Source organism: Kogia breviceps, chromosome 3, assembly GCF_026419965.1.
Source record: "Kogia breviceps isolate mKogBre1 chromosome 3, mKogBre1 haplotype 1, whole genome shotgun sequence".
Taxonomy (NCBI): Eukaryota; Metazoa; Chordata; class Mammalia; order Artiodactyla; family Physeteridae; genus Kogia; species Kogia breviceps.
Window position 1 is genome coordinate 75,405,441 of NC_081312.1, and position 18,476 is coordinate 75,423,916.

Here is an 18,476-nt window from a genome sequence, read left to right on the forward strand (position 1 = left end):
GGGGTTGTCCTGGCTGTCCACCCTGAGCCGTCTAACCTCCACTTGTTTCTTCTGTGCCCTTAGCTCAGCGTTTTCTTCCCCATTGTCTTCTGCTTCTGCACCATCTTCCTGGTGGCTGTCCCACTCTACAGTGATACCATCAACTCCCTCATCGGCATTGGCATTGCCCTCTCAGGCTTGCCCTTTTACTTCTTCATCATCAGAGTGCCAGAACACAAACGACCTCTTTGCCTCCGCAGGATTGTGGGTAAGCCTTGGATCCTCAAGTCGGCTCAGCTATTGTACAGCCTGGTTTTTTTTTTTTTTTTTTTTTGGCTTTTTCTGCTTTGCCATAGCTCCCACCTGTTGTTGAGGTTTAACTGTAATTGTCCCCTTGGGCACAGCCCCATTCAGTGCCACCTGAACTCAGCCCAGTTGACCTCTTCTCAGTTTTGACTCAAACTTCTCTTTGTAGCATCTGCTACGTGGTATCTCCAGGTCCTATGTATGTCAGTTGCTGCAGAGATGGATTTGGAAGATGGAGGAGAGATGCCCAAGCAACAAGATCCCAAGTCTAACTAACCACCACAAGAAATCCTGAGATGTGGGAAGCAGGGGCCTCTCATCTCCTACTGGCTGGAGCCAAGGAAGCTGAAAAGCTTACTTCTTTGGAGGCATCTGTCCAGAAGCCTCTTAGGCAGCTTCAACCACCTCTGAACTTGCTTTCTGAGAGATGGAGAGTAATTTATTTGTTTTGCTACATATTGTTCCGTATTTCTTTTAAAGGGACAATAAAGCAGACTGTGATGGGGAGCATGCCAGGTGTGGGCTTGGATGTTCCAGTGGCCATTCCCATGTGTTAAGACAGCCACTCACCTCCAGTGTGCCTGCCCACTCCTCTTTCCCACTGAAAGACCCAATAATGCTCCAAACTTCCCGTCTCCTTTAGAGAGACGTGAAACTGTCAAAGGTGCTAGACAATAAAAGGGTATGTTCCTGAGCTCTGAATGGCTTCATTTTTATATAGTGTCTCAAGGACGGCTCCCATTAGCCTGGCAGGAAGACTAAAAACAATCTTATGGGGCTTCCCTGGTGGCTCAGTGGTTGAGAGTCCGCCTGCCGATGCAGGGGACACGGGTTCGTGCCCCGGTTTGGGAGGCTCCCACGTGCTGCGGATCGGCTGGGCCCGTGAGCCATGGCCGCTGGGCCTGTGCTTCCAGAGCCTGTGCTCCGCAACGGGAGAGGCCACAACAGTGAGAGGCCTGCGTACCGCAAAAAACAAACAAACAAACCAAAAAAACCAATCTTATGCTTGAAAGAATCTGAGTATTCTCTCTCAGTTTATAAAGCTAGGAAGCTTTATCAACTTCCATTCCTCTTAATTATCACTAAAAACTTAAGCATATCTACTTCTTGAAGGATATTTTATAGGTAAATCTTGGGGTAAATGAATGTGGTTCCTCCAGATAGTCTCCACTTACCACACATACCTCTGCCCACAAAGCAAGTACGGATGGGACAACACATCTAAGCCCTTAATGCCAGGTTACAACACTGAGACGCCTCCTAAGAGCATGGGCCAACAAGAACAATCACCACCCAACCAACCTATTCTTTTCTCTGAAGCACTCAGTCCATTTCCCTGTTTAAGAAGTGTCAGGGAGCAGCATGCAGTACGGAAGTTTACTAACTCAGCGGATGGGAAGATCACTCGGCTCCCCAGTGTTCTTTTACACTTAGGTGGAAAAGTCTGTAGTGGAATCCACTTTTAAAATGAACATCAACATGTCCCACAGTTTCTAGGTCTGGGGCAAGGACCCAGCATCAGTTCTTGTTCTAAGGCTGAGTCTCTGAAGAGAGAGAGTGTTCCTGCCAGTATAAGCAGGGAGGAGAATTCAGCCAAGTGTGTCACTCCAGGGATGCTTTGACTTTGGTTTGTTGCTGCTGCTATTGGGGGTGCTGGGAGGTCCATTCTTTCCATGCTGTAGCAGAGGGTTGTGGGTAAAGGTCTGTCGTAAGGGACCTGGGGGAAGAAGAGAAAACCAATCTCGATGAACAAAGGAAAGGAAGAAACAAATGACAGAATTTAGCCTGCAAGGGTTATTTACCCCTGGCTGCTAGCTCCAAGTGATTCTTCATGCGTTGTTCACGCTCCTGTAGCTGATGTGCTATTTCGGCATTCTTCCAGCCTGTGTAAAAAGGAGTAAGGCAGTCGGTCCTGTACCCACTTCTAGGCCACTCTCCCCGGGTCCTATTCATGGAGAACAGGCCCTTACCTCTTTTGAAGCTATTTATGAAGCCTTCCTGGGGAGGTAATTTGTCTGAGTCATGCACAACACGCTGGGGGATTTTAAGTACAGTGCGTACAGCTGGAATACGGAGGCAGGCCACCTGGCCCAGGGAAAACATGTTGGAGGAGAGCCAGTACATGAACACTGCCTGGATGAGAAGGGAGAGAAGGTACTCAGAAGCTGCGTCCCTGGTCAGCTTGCCGGGAGACTTGGGGCCAGCCCCTAAGACATTACCTACCGAGGGGAAGTGGATAGTTATGGGCAAGACTGCCAGGGGCATCAATCTGATAAAATTTCTCATCCACTGAAGGTCAGAACTTTGCATGCCAGTTTCAGCACCTAGCTGCAAAAAAAAAAGAGAGGCAGGGGAAGAATAGTAAATGCATGGCAATTTTAGTTGAACGTGGCTCAGATTTCTTACCCATCAACTCTATTTCTCCAGGGAGTGAGGAATGACCATTCTATACAACTACTTTCCCCTCACTCCCCATTCTGCAGGCCTGGCAACTCAGTGAAACTGGGCTTACCTCAAGGACACCCCACATCGTAGCAGTGACCACCAGAGGTAATATGTAAGTGGGGTCAGATAGTGTGAGATCCTGGAACCACCAGAGGCCACCTGTCTGCAGGCTGGGCACGGGAAGATTAGCCATTTCTCTCAAGGCAATGAAGAAGGAGATGAAGATCGGGGCCTGTGACACAGGATAAACAGTGTCAGGACCCTTTAGTAGAAGGGACATTTCAATTACTCTGTTACTGAAACCCATGTAGCATAGTATCACCACCACATGCTTTTTTGGGGGTCTAGGGCATGGGAAACACAGAGGAGTAATCTGATTCTGATGAAGTTAAAGAAGGGAAATGTTTTTTGCTCACCTGAGTCAGAGGTAGAATGAGAGGTCGAAAGAGTTTAATATCATGCTTTTTCTGGTAGAACGTCATCTCCGAGGACGCCCTGTAAACTGTGAAGGGAGTGGAGGCTAACGGTTGGGCTAACAGCTAGGTTGGAGGAGGTGACCATCCGCATCACCCAGCCCATGAGATTTCTAACTGACCCTGGCCAGTCACTGGAAGCATTAAGCCTAAGAAGCAGGTAAATCTTAGAACTTGCCCAACTGTAGCAACTCCTGATTTAGGCTGTTCCCCCCACCTGAGCTGAATGTCAGGGAAAGCGCAAATGTGGTCCTCACCCATGCTCATTCTGCGACTGACTCACATTCAGCGTGGTCTCCTGTCAACTTGGCCTCTCTGATTCGAGCGGAAAACTTCTGAATCTCTGGCAAGTGGTTGTGGATGTTAGCTGCCTCTCGCTGGCCCTTCACGATGAGAGGAAACACCAGGCAGCGGGCAAGGACTGTACCTGGAAAACACGAACTAAGACTGGAGTGAAATTCAAGCCATTCTGCAGCTTTAAGGCTGAAGGTTTTTAGGTCCTCACTGAAAGGGTCTCTTAGCCCAGACTTTTCCACCCTGTGACTCGTGCCCAAAGGGCCCCAAAACAAAGGGTACGGGTATGACTTAGTTCCTTCGAGGCTCAGTCTTCTGCTTTGATGTCAGAAGTCTGGCATTAACTTCTCTAGGCAAATGACCAGGAATCTTGTTTCCTTGAACAAAATAGTGACAGAAGCCACTTTTGTAGATCAATGGTTTCCAAACTTTTCTATGATCAATGGACTCCTTTTTTCTCCAACTCTAAGTGTAACCCCAATATATGTAACAAATAAAATCAAGCTGCCCTGGGTGAGGAGGTAGTCTGACTATAGGATTGTTCAAGCTCTGGCCTTTGCTTTGCTCAGAAGCACTTTTACAGAACTCGGGGGCTCACAGGAATGAAGTTTGAAAGCCACTGTCCTAGAAATGCCTGCAGTAGGAGGTAATCTGGTGGCCTACTGCTTTAGCTCCCTCCTATTTCTTTTCTTACACTTCACATTTCTTGATCATTTCAACAAGTATTTATTTAGCTGATGGTATCTGTGGGTAAGCAAGTGGGCCTGGGCTGAGAAGAGACCAGGTGGAGATACAGGTTTAGGCTTTATCAACATTATGATGAATGGTATGAAGTGGACAGAGAAGGGAGCTAAGGATGGAACCTGGAATCCCAGCACTAAGGGGGCAGGTAGAGTACTGAGCAATGGAGATGGGAGGGTGTGGCCAGAAAGACAAGAAGAAAATCTACGAAGATTGTCACAAAAGCCAAGGGACGGGGGCTTCCCTGGTGGCGCAGTAGTTGAGAGTCCGCCTGCTGATGCAGGGGACGTGGGTTCGTGCCCCGGTCCGGGAAGATACCACATGCCGCGGAGCGGTTGGGCCCGTGAGCCATGGCTGCTGAGCCTGCGCGTCCGGAGCCTGTGCTCCACAACGGGAGGGGCCACAACGGTGAGAGGCCACCAAAAAAAAAAAAAAAAAAAAAAGCCAAGGGACAGGGCTTCCCTGGTGGCACAGTGGTTAAGAATCCGCATGCCAGTGCATGGGACACGGGTCCGAGCCCTGGTCTGCAAAGATCCCACATACCGCGGAGCAACTAAGCCTGTGTGCCACAACTACTGAGCCTGCATTCCAGAGCCCGTGAGCCACAACTACTGAAGCCCGCGCACCTCAACGAAGAGTAGCCCCGCTCGCCGCAACTAGAGAAAGCCCACGTGCAGCAATGAAGACCCAACAGAGCCCAAAATAAATAAAGTTCTAACCCTAAGCCCCTATTTCCTCTACTGTTGTACAAGATATATCTCCCTTACATGCAGCAATGGCCCCCCACCAAGGTAGGCCTAGGTTAACATGCATAAATTCCAGTAAGTTCTGGATCAGTCCCACTGGGGTGTATGACCCCAGCCCAAGCTCCGTGAAGCTCTGTTCTGCAGCAGCCAGGATGATATCTGCAGTGTCTCCAGAAGCCACCTCAGGTACTGCTGTAGGTGGGGGAGTTGCAGGAATGACCGGAGGGGCCTGAACCTGTGGGGAAAAAGGAGGGGGGGAAAAAAAAAAGCCAGGCGTTATATTCGGGGAGGGGGGGGACACACACGTAGAAATTGAGGTCCGTCTTATGATAACCAATACTGGGGTACTCTCTTGATTCCCTGTTTCTCGTTCTCCCAGGGTAGCCTACACTGTCATAAAATTCAAAGCTTAAAAAAGAACATTTTATGCCAGGAAGTCAATTAAAAAATACATTATTCTCCTGGATTTTGTAATGCTTGTGGTATCTGTCAGCTTTTAAAAACCATTACTTTGTAAAGCTTTCTTATTGTAAATAAATATTCCCACTCATTTTTTAAGAAAGGATATTTTATTTACCCCTCTAGGCAGAAAGATAAGTTACTCAAAATAAGACTTCATGACTCTCCATGTTGGAAAGTTATTTCTTGTGCATTTTCCAAACTTCAGTCATTTGAGTATCACTGGCACGATTCTGCATACACTGAAACTATTATCATTTTTCTTTAAACAACTCAGTTTTTAAGATCAAAAATATCTACTTGGTCTCATCCTGAGAAATATTAATGTCCATGAAATCAGGGATATACAAGTTATAATCAAAGATATACAATTATAAATTGTGTCAACTGAAAAATAAAATGCACGACCTAAAAGTTGAGAACTGTGTGTTATTTGGGGCATTACTGAGGACTTAAGTGCAGGACACAGCCTCTCAGCTCTGAGGGATGTTCCAAAGAGGTAAGGGAGGAGCCAGGATGTATAGGAGTTTTTGCAAACAAACAAAACAAACAAAAAAACAACCCCAAAAGCCAGGTAGTCAAACACCAAAAAATTACTGCTAATTAAATAAAAACCAGATGTCTCAGGTTAATGAATTTAGTGCTTTTCTATGTATGGAAAGACACCAGAATTTGAGTTTATTGAAATCATTCCTTTGATTTGTACCTTAACTATCTAGGGCCAGTATTCTGTTTCTCCATCCTGACTTCCCTCAGGGTGCACTGTTGGGGGTGACTGCAGTGGCTGATGGCCCCAACATCCTTTGTTTAGTGATAAGGCGGGTGACATTCTTTGTCCACAGCACCTCCTTCTAGGTCATAAACTGGACCAACAATTGGGAGGCATTTCATGACCAATTCTGTCCCATGGCACTAGGAAGGCTGATTCGTAGATCAGGCAAAGATTCTGATAGGCTACTCAATTTGCTAAATTTTGGATCAGGCCCTGTTGAGATTCTCTGGATGGCCTGGATGAAGAATGTTGCCTGCCGTATCAGTAAATAAAAGATGCTGCAGCCATCAAGCCATCAGCCACCCACAACTGTATACCCGGAGGGGATTCAGGATGGAGAAAAACAATACTGGTGCTATACAGTTAAGGTGCATATCAAAGGAATGATTTCAACAAGCCTAGACTCTTAAATCATTCCACACATAGAAAAGCGCTAAACTCATTCACTTGAGATGTCTGGCTTTTAACACTAATCTTTTGATGTTCTGACTACCTGACTACCTGACTACCTGGTTTTTTTTTTTTTTGCAAAATTCCTACATATCCTGGCTCCTCCCTTACCTCTTCGGAGTAGTCCCTCAGAGCTATCTCAGAGGATGTCTTCTGGCTTAAGTCCTCAGCGAGACCACTGAATAAAACATAATTCTCAACTTTTAGGTTGTGCATTTTCTTTCAGTCAACAATTTTGGTGACCACGAAGGGACCCAGAGCAGAACTCTCTCCTTTGCCCGAACTCTACGAGGATCCAGGGCCTGGTACCAGCAGAGGCCTCCTGGGCCTGTCTGCCTCTTTGGAGAGTCCAGATGAATTTGGGTGATTCTTGGATCTCCTGATTATTGGTTGATGATCCTGAGTTTTATCTGGCAGTGTCTAACTGCCCAGTTGAAAGCTACTGGGGAAACCAGGTGGAAAGACTGGGAGTTGCTCAGCTGAGACAATAAGGAGTTTGGACTGGGTGATTAGGTGAGAGGCTGGCCTAACATCTCTGCCTCCAATTAAACACTCTCGCCAAGTCTATGCATGTACAAAACTTATACTTACAAATACTCAATTGGGAATTAAAGGAAATCTTGCCCTGAAAATAGCCCATATGCGGCTTTTTTTTTTTTTTTTGCTGCATCTCACAGCATGCGGAACTTCCGGGACCAGGGATCAAACCTGCACCCCCGTAGTAGAAGTGAGGAAGGACCACCAGGGAAGCCCTAGGGCTCTTTTACTGCATACGTAGTTAAGTTAGAGAAAGCAGCTTGATAAACCATCTTTTCAGAATTCTGACCTTAAAGAAATAAAAAGCCCTTCTGGGGGAACGTGCAAGTCTCTCCCAGTGTGTGAGATGTAAATGTTCTACTTGCTCTTCTCAAGTGTGCGAGTGCACATGAGTATGTGTGTTGTGTTTTGTGAGGACTTCGTCTCTGCCATCCAGAAGGTACATATATTTTGCAGCCAACTGAACAGACTGAGATTCTGAGCAGTCTTTTTCTGGACTGTGCGAACTCTCAGGGGCCTTTTGCCATTTTAACTTTTGCTGCGTCAGCCTGTACAACAAAGGCCTTTACTTTCTTGGGCTATTTTTGGGAGTAAACCTTCTGTATCTTGGTTAGGTGGCATCCTTCACACTCTCTTGTGGGGATGCTTCTTTTATCCTACTGGTCTGACTCACAACTAAGATATATCTCGGGCTTCCCTGGTGGTGCAGTGGTTGAGAGTCCGCCTGCCGATGCAGGGGACACGGGTTGGTGCCCCGGTCCGGGAAGATCCCACGTGCCGCGGAGCGGCTGGGCCCGTGAGCCATGGCTTCTGAGCCTGCGCGTTCGGCAACGGGAGAGCCCTGCGTAAAACACACACACTCACACACTCTCTCTCTCTCTCTCTCTCATTAATGGCCAGACAACAGGTCTTTTAAATTGGAAAAACTCCAAGTTGGTAAATCTTTATAGAGTCTCATTATAAACAGCTGTTTTATTGGGACCCATGGAAAAACCAAATTAGAAGGTGGAAAAATATATATAATGGTTAACCTAAGAACTCCTTTAGTTTAAACCAAACAAAAAACTGGTTTGGGAAGCCTTATTCCTGGTCTCTGCTTCCCCTCAATGGGTGTTATAGATGCTAAAAAAAAAAATAAAAATCAAGAACGTTAATTAGGTTTATTAACAGGGAAATAAGAAAAACCTGAAGGGAAGGTCTAGAGAGAGACTTTTCCCCAACAAGGTGGAAATTTTAAAGGGACTTGTCCCCAAAGATAAGAAGTCTCTAGATGGTTTTTAAGAAATGGAATAAATGAAATGGACGTTAATGGGACTAAAACAAAAGGTTTTGGTACAATACTACCTAAAGTTGGATGGGCTTTAGCCTCCTTTAGGGATTCCCATTGATCTTCAACATTAAGGGGCCCCAAACAAGTCTGCTCTATTTATCCCAATTAAAAGAAAAATGTATGTTTAAAAGGCTGGAAGAAAATTTCATTGAGATATCTGACCAACAATTACTTAGGGCAATATATAGGCCAATTAATCAAATTAAAAGATTGACAGGGATTTCCCGGGTGGTCCAGTGGCTAAGACTGCGCGCTCCCAGTGCAGGGGGCCCGGGTTCCACCCCTGGTCAGGGAACTAGATCCCACATGCTGCAACGAAGATCTCGTGTGTGGCAACATAAATAAATATTAAAAATAAAAAGATTTACAAAGGGTCTGAGTCCCTTGGCTCAGCCCCTTACTGGGAACACCAGTGCCTTTTATTTTTAAAAAATATTTATGTATTTATTTGGCTGCATCAGGTCTTGGTCGCAACACGCAGGATCTGCGTTACGGTGCGCGGGCTTCTTTCTAGCTGTGGCGCGTTGGCTCAGTAGCTGTGGCTCGCGGGCTCTCTAGTTGTGGCACACGGGCTTAGTTGCCACATGGCATGTAGGATCTTAGTTCCCGGACCAAGGAGCGAACCTGCGTCCCCTGCACTGGAAGGCGGATTCTCAACCACTGGACCACGAGGGAAGTCCCCCAGTGCCTTTTATACAAAAATACTATTTTATATGGTCAGCATAAAAAGAAAGGTTTCTGCACTCCTTGTAAGACCAAGGTTTGTTGATGGGGTCCTAATAGAAACTAAAGTTAAAGGTATAAAAGTTGAAAGAATGGAGACAAAAGTTTATAAACATTGGTATTAAATGAGCTTTATATAAGATGGTTACATGTCTTTTGCCTAATTATATTATGGGAAAGACATGTTTTACTGGGGAATGCTTCCTTGCCTGATATAACACAGGGCATATAAATCTGCCCCTCAGGAAATATAATTAAACACACTAAAGGAAACCAACAGGGTTACCTGGGCCTGTACAATATAAAATAAAAACTGGGAGCAATATTCAAGGACTAATAAAAATAATAATAGAGATTTTGCTCTGGATTTAACTTGTGAACTTATAAAGTGGACTTTTGTTGAATGTCTTATGCAAGCTTTTAAAGGCATGGTTAAGTTAAAACCTAAAATTCTAGAACACAGAACTCATGAATTTCAGTTTAGTTGGAAATCTTCTCAGTGATATAAGAAAGCAAATAAAAGAAAATACAGTTGGGCAAATCAAGCTTTTAATATCATTTAAGCAGCAAACCAGTTCTTTGGAGAATTAAAAGCAACTGTCTTTGTCTTGCAAATCTCTACAAATCAAAAATATAAATACAGCTCACAATGACTTGAGGCTGAGCCTAATTAGCTCAATCAGGTAAAATGTGAAACCAAGGAAAAAAGAGAAAAAGGCCTTTTAAAACTCAAACTGCTAGAAAGGCTCCCTCACTCAAAATCTAGTTCATACCCTTTAAATGATCTGTATTTGTTTTTGAAATCTTTTGTCACTTTGGTTAAGTGAATAAGTATTGTTTCACAGTGACCTATGATCCTATGAGACCATGTGTTTTGAAACCTTTTTGATATATATATATATATATATATATATATATATATATATATTTTTTTTTTGCGGTACATGGGCCTCTCACTATTGTGGCCTCTCCCGTTGCGGAGCACAGGCTCCGGACGCGCAGGCTCAGCGGCCACAGCTCACGGGCCCAGCCGCTCCGCGGCATGTGGGATCTTCCCAGACCAGGGCACCAACCCGTGTCCCCTGCATCGGCAGGCGGACTCTCAACCACTGCGCCACCAGGGAAGCCCCCTTTTTGATGTTTTTGACAAGCTTACAAGTAACAAATTCTAATTAAAGTTATTTTAACCTCCAGCTAACTCTGTCTGGGATGCTTCAAAGAAACCCTGAGGCATCTCAGAGACAAATTTAAACATTGGCTTATTTGGTATGTTTAAATTACTTGAGAAATATTGTCAACTGATTGAAGACAAACCTTAGGTTATATTGTATGGGTAAATGTCATTAATATAGCTATTCCAAAATTTATATGGAATTCCTAAAATTCCTGGTGTAATGTTATCAGTCATAATTTAGTGATTATCTTAAAATGCTGTACATCACAGAAATATCCAAGTTTCTTGTCAATTACACTGTAATCAGATTTTTTTCTTTTTAACATCTTTATTGGAGTATAATTGCTTTACAACGGTGTGTTACTTTCTGCTTTATAACAAAGTCAATCAGCTATACATACACATATATCCCCATATCTCCTCCCTCTTGCGTCTCCCTCCCACCCTCTCTATCCTACCCCTCTAGGTGGTCACAAAGCACAGAGCTGATCTCCCTGTGTTATGTGGCTGCTTCCCTCTAGCTATCTATTGTAACCAGATCTTTAACCACGCCATTTTAAGTCTTTTGTGGTTTATAGACAACCACTGTTTTAGTCTGGAGCTTTTATAAAATGAAAATCTTCAAGAAGATTCATAAAAAGAACTTTCTGGGACTTTCCTGGCGGTCCAGTGGTTAAGACTCTGTGCTTCCACTGCACGGGGCGCAGGTTTGATCTCTGGTCAGGGAACTAAGATCCCATATGATATGTGGCGTGGCCAAAATAAATAAATAAATAAAAAGAACTTTTTGACAAATGTAAGTTTCTGATAACTTTTAGATCATACCACTGACTTGGGTAAGAAATTACAAAACTCTAATGAAAAACTCGATGACTTCATCCAGATCAACAGCAATTAATTACATGGGACTGAATAAACTGATAAATATGATTTATAATTTTCTAAAATATACTGGCTTTTAATCTTTGTTTTCCAGGAACCCTTTCTTCTTAGGCTATGATCTAAAGCAAGTTGATAAAGTATACATCTGTATGTAAACAAAGATGAAACATTTATCTTTCTACCTGATCCATCCAGAATTTGGCTTCTCCAGCTGGCTCTCTCCTGTGGACTTGATGGTTTGGTTTGTTTGTTTGGTGTTTTTTTTTTGCAGTACGAGGGCCTCTCACTGTTGTGGCCTCTCCCATCGCTCAGCACAGACTCCGGACGCACAGGCTCAGCAGCGGCCATGGCTCATGGGCCTAGCCGGTCCGTGGCATGTGGGATCTTCCCGGACCAGGGCACGAACCCGTGTCCCATGCATTGGCAGGCGGTCTCTCAACCACTGCGCCACCAGGGAAGCCCCTGTTTTTTTTACAAAAATAAATTTATTTATTTTTGGCTGCATTGGGTCTTCGTTGCTGTGCATGGGCTTTCTCTAGTTGCGGCGAGCGGGGGCTACTCTTTGTGGTGCACAGGCTTCTCATTGAGGAGGCTCTAGGTGCGTGGGCTCAGCACCTGTGGCTCACAGGCTCTAGTGTGCAGGCTCAGCAGCTGTGGCGCATGGGCTTAGTTGCTCCGCGGCATGTGGGAGCTTCCTGGACCAGGGCTCGAACCCATGTCCCCGGCATTGACAGGTGGCTTCTTAAACCACTGGGTCACTAGGGAAGTCCTGACTTGATGGTTTATTGTGACCACCAGATGACAACAATTTATACTAATCATTATTTTAATTTGTTCTCTTTGTTTCCAAATTGTTTATGCCTTCTGTTTCTCTCTGCTGTACTATGATCTGATTAACAATACTAGCTATAGTACGTATCCTGTCTATTTTATTCTTTTGGCCACGTTGTGTGGCACGCAGGATCTTAGTTCCCTGACCAAGGATCAAACCCGTGTCCCCTGCACTGGAAGCACGGAGTCTTAACCACTGGACCACCAGGGAAGTCCTCCTGTCTATTTTATAAGATTCTCTTGTATTACACAATGTGTAACCATGGCTAAAAGTCTTGAGACAGTTGACCATATATGTAACTCTACATAGAATAACTGTAATAGTGCAACTCTAGATATGGGAAGAAGCAACAAGGGAAAACATTTCCTGGATCCTAAAAGATGGGTAAGACAGGTGATCCAGAGAATTTTAGATTATAAACAGGGCCTAATCCAAAAATCAACACATTGGCCTATAAACAGAATCGTCCCCTGATCTAGGAATGCGTCTTCCTAGCAATGTGGGACAAAATTGGTCATGGAATGCCTCCCCAAAACATTGATCTAATTTATGACCAAGAGGAGGCACTGAGGACAAAGAATGTTGCCTGTCATATCAGTAAACAAGGGATGCTGGGGCCATCAGCCACTGCAGCCACCTGCAAGGGTGCACCCTGAGGGGATTCAGGATGGAGAAAAACAGAATAGTGGCCCTAGATAGTTAAGGTGCATATCAAAGGAATGATTTCAATAAGCAACCCCCACACACACCTGGCCAAAAAAAGCCCAGACTCTTCCATCTTTTGTTACATAGAAAAGTACTTAAACTCATTAACTTGAGACATCTGGTTTTTCTTTAATTAAGAGTAATCTTTCAATGTTCCGACTACTTGTTTTGTTTTGCAAAACTCCTATATACCCTGGCTCCTCCCTTACCTCTCTGGAACAGTCCCTTAGAGCTGAGAGGCTGTATCCTAGTTAAGCCCTCAGTAATGCCCCAAATAAAACACAATTCCCAGCTCTTAGGTTGTGTATTTCTTTTCAGTTGACAATTCGTACCTCATTTACTTTTTTTTTTTTTTGCTGCACCCTGTGACTTGTGGGTTTTATAACTTATGAAAATATCACCAAGTTAATTTTTTTTCTTGCTGACAACTCTGCAACAGAAATAACATGAACTTACTGACCTTCAGTAAACCTAGGTACAATAAAAGACATGTCTATATTGATTAAACCAGCAAGCTTAAACTAGCTTTAACACCAGATATTAATTTAGTATTGAATATTTCCTAGATCACATGAACCTGAAATTCATTCCGGCCAGCTTCCTTTATATTTAGAAATATTTAATTTGTAAGCGCTTACTTTTAAGTCAATTAAATAGAGGCCTTTTATAAATTTAGAGAGTATACCCAGAGGTAGTGACATCTCATATGTATAATGTCTACAAACATGTAAACAGACAAAACCAGAGTTCTCACAGTTTCACTTAAAAAACTTAGCTATGGGCTTCCCTGGTGGTGCAGTGGTTAAGAGTCTGCCTGCTGATGCAGGGGACACGGGTTCGTGCCCTGGTCCGGGAAGATCCTACATGCTGCGGAGTGGCTGGGCTTGTGAGCCATGGCTGCTGAGCCTGCGCATCCCGTCCGGAGCCTGTGCTCTGCAACGGAAGAGGCCACAGCAGTGAGAGGCCCACGTACCTCAAAAACAAAACAAAACAAACTTAGCTATGAATCAGGTATTACAATATAAACTTACTAGTTTATAAATAACAGTTGGAATAAATTAAATTCATTTGCTCAGACGACTAACGCTTTGCTATTTGTGGAAAAGACTTTTAAGATTTGTATTTCTCTATGACATAAATCACAGCAAGATCCTTTTTGACCCACTTCCTAGAGAAATGGAAATAAAAACAAAAATAAACAAATGTGACCTAATGAATCTTAAAAGCTTTTGCACAGCATAGGAAACCATAAACAAGACCAAAAGACAGCCCTCAAAATGGGAGAAAATATTTGCAAATGAAGCAACTGACAAAGGATTAATCTCCAAAATTTACAAGCAGCTCATGCAGCTCAATATAAAAAAAAGAACACAAACAACCCAATCCAAAAATGTGCAGAAGACCTAAATAGACATTTCTCCAAAGAAGATATACAGATTGCCAACAAACACATAAAAGAATGCTCAACATCTTTAACCATTAGAGAAATGCAAATCAAAACTACAATGAGATATCTTTTCACAGCAGTCAGAATGGCCATCATCAAAAAATCTACAAACAGGGCTTCCCTGGTGGCGCAGTGGTTGAGAGTCTGCCGGCCAATGCAGGGGACGCGGGTTCGTGCCCCGTTCCGGGAAAATCCCGCATGCCGCGGAGCGGCCCGTGAGCCATGGCCGCTGAGCCTGCGCGTCCGGAGCCTGTGCTCCGCAATGGGAGAGGCCGCGGCAGTGAGAGGCCCGCGTACCACACACACAAAAAAAAGGCCTTTCCTCTTTGGTTTCAGGTTTTACCTGATTGAGCTAATTAGGCTCAGGCTCAGGTCTTTGTGGGCTGAATTTACATTTCTGATTTGTAGAGATTTTCAAGACAGTTGCTTTTAATTCCCCAAAGAACTGGTTAGTTGCCTCAATGATACTAAAAGATTGATTTGCCCAACTATATTTTCTTTGTTTTTTTAATATCACTGAGAAGATTTCCGACTAAACTGAAAACCAAGAATTCTTAGGGTTCAATTTATCATGTCTTCAAAAGTTTGAACAAGGCATTCAACAAAGGCCCTCTTTCTGAGTGTACCAGTTAGACCCAGAGCAAATCTCTATTACTATTTTCATTAACCCTGGAATATTAGCTCTCAGTTTTTACTTTGTATTGTTCGGGCTCTGGTAACCCTACTGGTTTCCTTCAGTATGCTTAATTAATATTGTCTGAGGGGCAGATTTATATTCCCTGTCTTATAATACCAAGCAGGGGAAGCATTCCCCAGTGAGACATAATATCTATCCTACAATATAATTAGGCAAAAGAGATGTAAACATCTTACATAAAGTCCATTTAAATATACCAATTTTGATAAATTTTTATCTCAAGTCTATCAACTTCTATACCTTTAACTTTAGTTTCCATTAGGATCCCATCAACAAGCCTTGGTCTTAAAAGGAGTCCAGAAACTTCCTTTTTATCCCAATCATTTAATCTATTTTTGTATAAAAGGCTCTCGGGTCCCCAGTAAGAGGTTGAGCCAAGGGACTCAGGCTCTTTTGTCAATCTTTTAACTTGATCAATTGGCCTATGGCCCCCCAAAATTTCTGGTCAGGTATGCAGTGTAAGTTTCTTATAGCCTTTAGAAGGGGGGAAAAAGAATATACACCCCCCCCCACACACACACACATTACACTGGGGTAAGTAAATAGAGTGGACTCGTTTGAGACCCTTTAGTGTTGGGGACCAATAACGTTTGTCCATCCAACCTCAGGTAGTGTTGTATCAAAACCTTTTGTTTTAACCCTATTAACATCCGTTTTATTTATTTCATTTCTTAATAGCCATCTAAAGATTTCTTCATCCATTTGGTATGAGTTCCTTTAAAATTTCCACCTTGTTGAGAAGAAGACTCTAGACATTTCCCTTCATTTTTTTTAACCTCCCTGTTAATCAGCCTCATTAACATTATCTTCAATGTTTTGCATCTGTTAAGACCCTCTGAGGGGAAGCACAGACCACAAATAAGGTTTCCCAAACCCTTTTTTTTTTAAACTAAAGGGAGTTCTTAGGTTAACTATTGTGTGTGTGTATCCACCTTCTAATTTATTTTTTATAGGTACCAATAAAACAGCTGTTTATAATGACAGCTCTCTAAAAATTTACCAATTTAGAAGTTTTTCCAATTTAAAGGATCCAATGGCTATTGATAGGTGGTATTTTAATTACAACTCAAACCAATAAGATGCAAAAAGCATCCCCACAAGAGAGTGCAAAGGATGTAGCCTTCACAAGATCTAGAAAGTTTACTCCTAAAAAACAGTCTAAGAAATTAAAAGTCTTTGTTATATAGGCTGACTCACCGAAGATTAAGATGACTGAAGTCCCTGAGAGTTGGCGCAGTCAGACAAAAGACTGCTCAGAAACTGTCTATTCAACTGGCTGCCAAACGTACACCATATATGTACCTTCCGGATGGCAGACACCAACTTCACTCACACACACACAACACACATACACGCACGCACATGCGTGGCAAGAAGATCAGGTAGAACGTTTACATTTCAAAGACAGAGAAAAACTCAAGTTCCCTAGAAAGGCTTGTTTCTTTTTAAGGTCAGAATACCGAAAAGATGTTTTATCAAGCTGGCTTTCTCTAGCTTAACTGCATATAAAATAAAAAGAGCCCCTATTGGCCATTTTCAGGGCAAGGTTTCCTTTAATTCCCAATTAAGTACATACTTGTAAATACAAGCACAGAAACGTGGCAAGGTGTTAATTGGAGGCTGGCTTTCTGAAAAAATGTTAGGCCAGCTTCTCAGCTAATCACCCAGTCCAGACCACTCAGAATGTCTCAACTGAGTAACTCCCATCATCTTTCAACTGCGCAGCCAGGTGCCTGTTAGACACTGCCAAATAAAACTCAGGATCATCAAGCAATAAGTGGGAGATCCAAGAACCAGGAGAGACTCACCAAAATTTGTCTGGACTCTCTAAGAAGGCAGATGGGTACAAGAGGCCTCTACTGGTACCAAGGCTCCAGTCCCTCATATTTCAGGTGAAAGGGAAAACTCTGCTCTGGGTCCCTTCGTTGGTAGCCCAGGCTATGACTGAAAAAAATGCACGACCTAAACGTTGAGAACTGAGGGCATTACTGAGGATGTAAGCCCAGGATACAACCTCTCAGCTCTGAGGGATGTTCCAAAGAGGTAAGGGAGGAGCCAGGACGTACAGGAATTTTTGCAAACAAACCAAAAAAAAAAAACCAGGTAGTCAAACACCAAAAAATTACTGCTAATTAAATAAAAACCAGATGTCTCAAGTTAATGAATTTAGTGCTTTTCTAAGTATGTAAAGACGCAAGACTTTGGGCTTACTGAAATCATTCCTTTGATATGTACCTTAATTATCTGGGGCCAGTTTTGTTTCTCCATCCTGAATTCCCTCAGGGTGCACGGTTGGGGGTGGCTGCAGTGGCTGAAGGCCGCAACATCCTTTGTTTACTGATATAGCAGGTGACATTCTTTGTCCACACTTGATATGCAAGTTATAATTTTTCTAATACACACACAGAATCACATCTCATACCACCATTAGCGGCTTGTTACCATTCTGGCAAACAACGCCTAGTGTATAACGTAAATCTTTCCTCCTGTGCTCTCAATAATTTCCCCACTGATTTGAAAATCTATCCCAAGCAGAGATGCTATCATTTGGGGAGTTGGGTGGAGTGTGGACAAGAACACTGCTCCACATTCCCCTCCCCTTAGTCAAAGCAAAATAAAAACAAATCAGAAAGAAGCACCACTCCTAACACTGCAGGGACGAAACGTCTCTTACCTGGGCTTCTGCAAAAGAGATGGCAGAGGTACTGAGGCCCCGGGGGCCTGGGGCCGCGAGGAGGACATAGTGCGGGTGCCCGCAGCAGCGGACAGCTGGGAACCGGAGCCCCGCTGTCAGGGCTTTCCGGGGCCATTGGCAAGGCCCTGCGACGCTGTGGAACTGAGTGGGTAAAAGGAAGATGGAATCCTTTTACCGGGTGAAGTCGCTCATTATGCTCACCGCCTCCCCCCGGACCCCCGCCCCCCCCAGACAGGCAGCCAGCTACCACAGGTGAGCATATTTTACTCCCCGCGCTCAGACTGAGAGCTTGAAGGCTTGCAAGCTGTGAGTCCTGCATCTCAGGTACCACAGACCCACCCCGGGGCCCAGGGGTTGAGGCTGAGGTTTCTTTAGAAGAAGTGACACGTATTTCCAGGAACAGACCACGATACTAGGCTGCTGAACCCGTGGAGTCCGGAACGGAACCCTCCCGCGTCCTCATGTGACCCGAGGTCACGAGACGCAGGTCCTGGTGAGCAGATCAGCGTCTGCTCATGCCCACAGCACGAATCATTCCTGGCTCGGGTCACAGGGATAGGGTGGCATCCTGGCGCTCGGCTCCGGAGCATCCTTACCTGACGCTGGGGCAGTAGCAGGCGGAGAAGCTCCCGGCGTCCGCGCATCAACCCCAGCGCCATCTTACCAGGAAGAGGGCTTATGTTCGCGTCTGCGCACTCAGAACCGCAGCCTCGCGAGAGGAGGCCCTTTTGGAAATGGGCATGAAGCCAGAGCTGTCGCCACGCTCAGGAGGTAAAGGAGACTGGAGCT

The 18,476-nt window shown here is 44.2% G+C and overlaps 2 protein-coding genes across 10 annotated transcripts in view; one reads left to right on the forward strand and one right to left on the reverse strand.

Moving 5' to 3' along the window:
- The window catches only part of SLC7A7 (solute carrier family 7 member 7), a 35,527-nt gene extending 34,547 nt beyond the window's left edge, over window positions 1-980 (forward strand). For all 9 annotated transcript variants that reach the window (XM_067028804.1, XM_067028801.1, XM_067028800.1 and 6 more), the window contains 2 exons: window positions 64-247; window positions 455-980. In XM_067028804.1, the coding sequence (XP_066884905.1) occupies window positions 64-247; window positions 455-561 (291 nt within the window). In that variant the 3' untranslated portion in view covers window positions 562-980. The remainder of the gene's footprint in view (window positions 1-63; window positions 248-454) is intronic.
- Window positions 981-1,285: 305 nt separating this feature from the next.
- On the reverse strand, window positions 1,286-18,390 carry OXA1L (OXA1L mitochondrial inner membrane protein). The gene is made up of 10 exons (XM_059058756.2): window positions 18,284-18,390; window positions 17,667-17,828; window positions 5,006-5,219; window positions 3,487-3,630; window positions 3,147-3,232; window positions 2,798-2,962; window positions 2,509-2,613; window positions 2,256-2,418; window positions 2,088-2,168; window positions 1,286-2,002 (listed from the first exon to the last, which is right to left on the reverse strand). The coding sequence occupies exons 1-10, from the start codon at window positions 18,344-18,346 to the stop codon at window positions 1,875-1,877; spliced, it is 1,311 nt and encodes a 436-aa protein (XP_058914739.1). The 5' UTR covers window positions 18,347-18,390; the 3' UTR covers window positions 1,286-1,874.
- Between the last annotated feature and the right edge of the window lie 86 nt (window positions 18,391-18,476).

Coding starts and splice junctions, on each gene's coding strand:
- OXA1L (XM_059058756.2), bottom strand. CDS start 18,346: ATGGCGCTGGGGTTGATGCGCGGACGCCGGGAGCTTCTCCGCCTGCTA. Junction 5,220..17,666: donor TCTCTTTTGCAGAAGCCCAG/GTAAGAGACGTT, acceptor TTTTCCCCACAG/GTTCAGGCCCCTCCGGTCAT. Junction 2,963..3,146: donor TCATTCTACCTCTGACTCAG/GTGAGCAAAAAA, acceptor CCTGTGTCACAG/GCCCCGATCTTCATCTCCTT.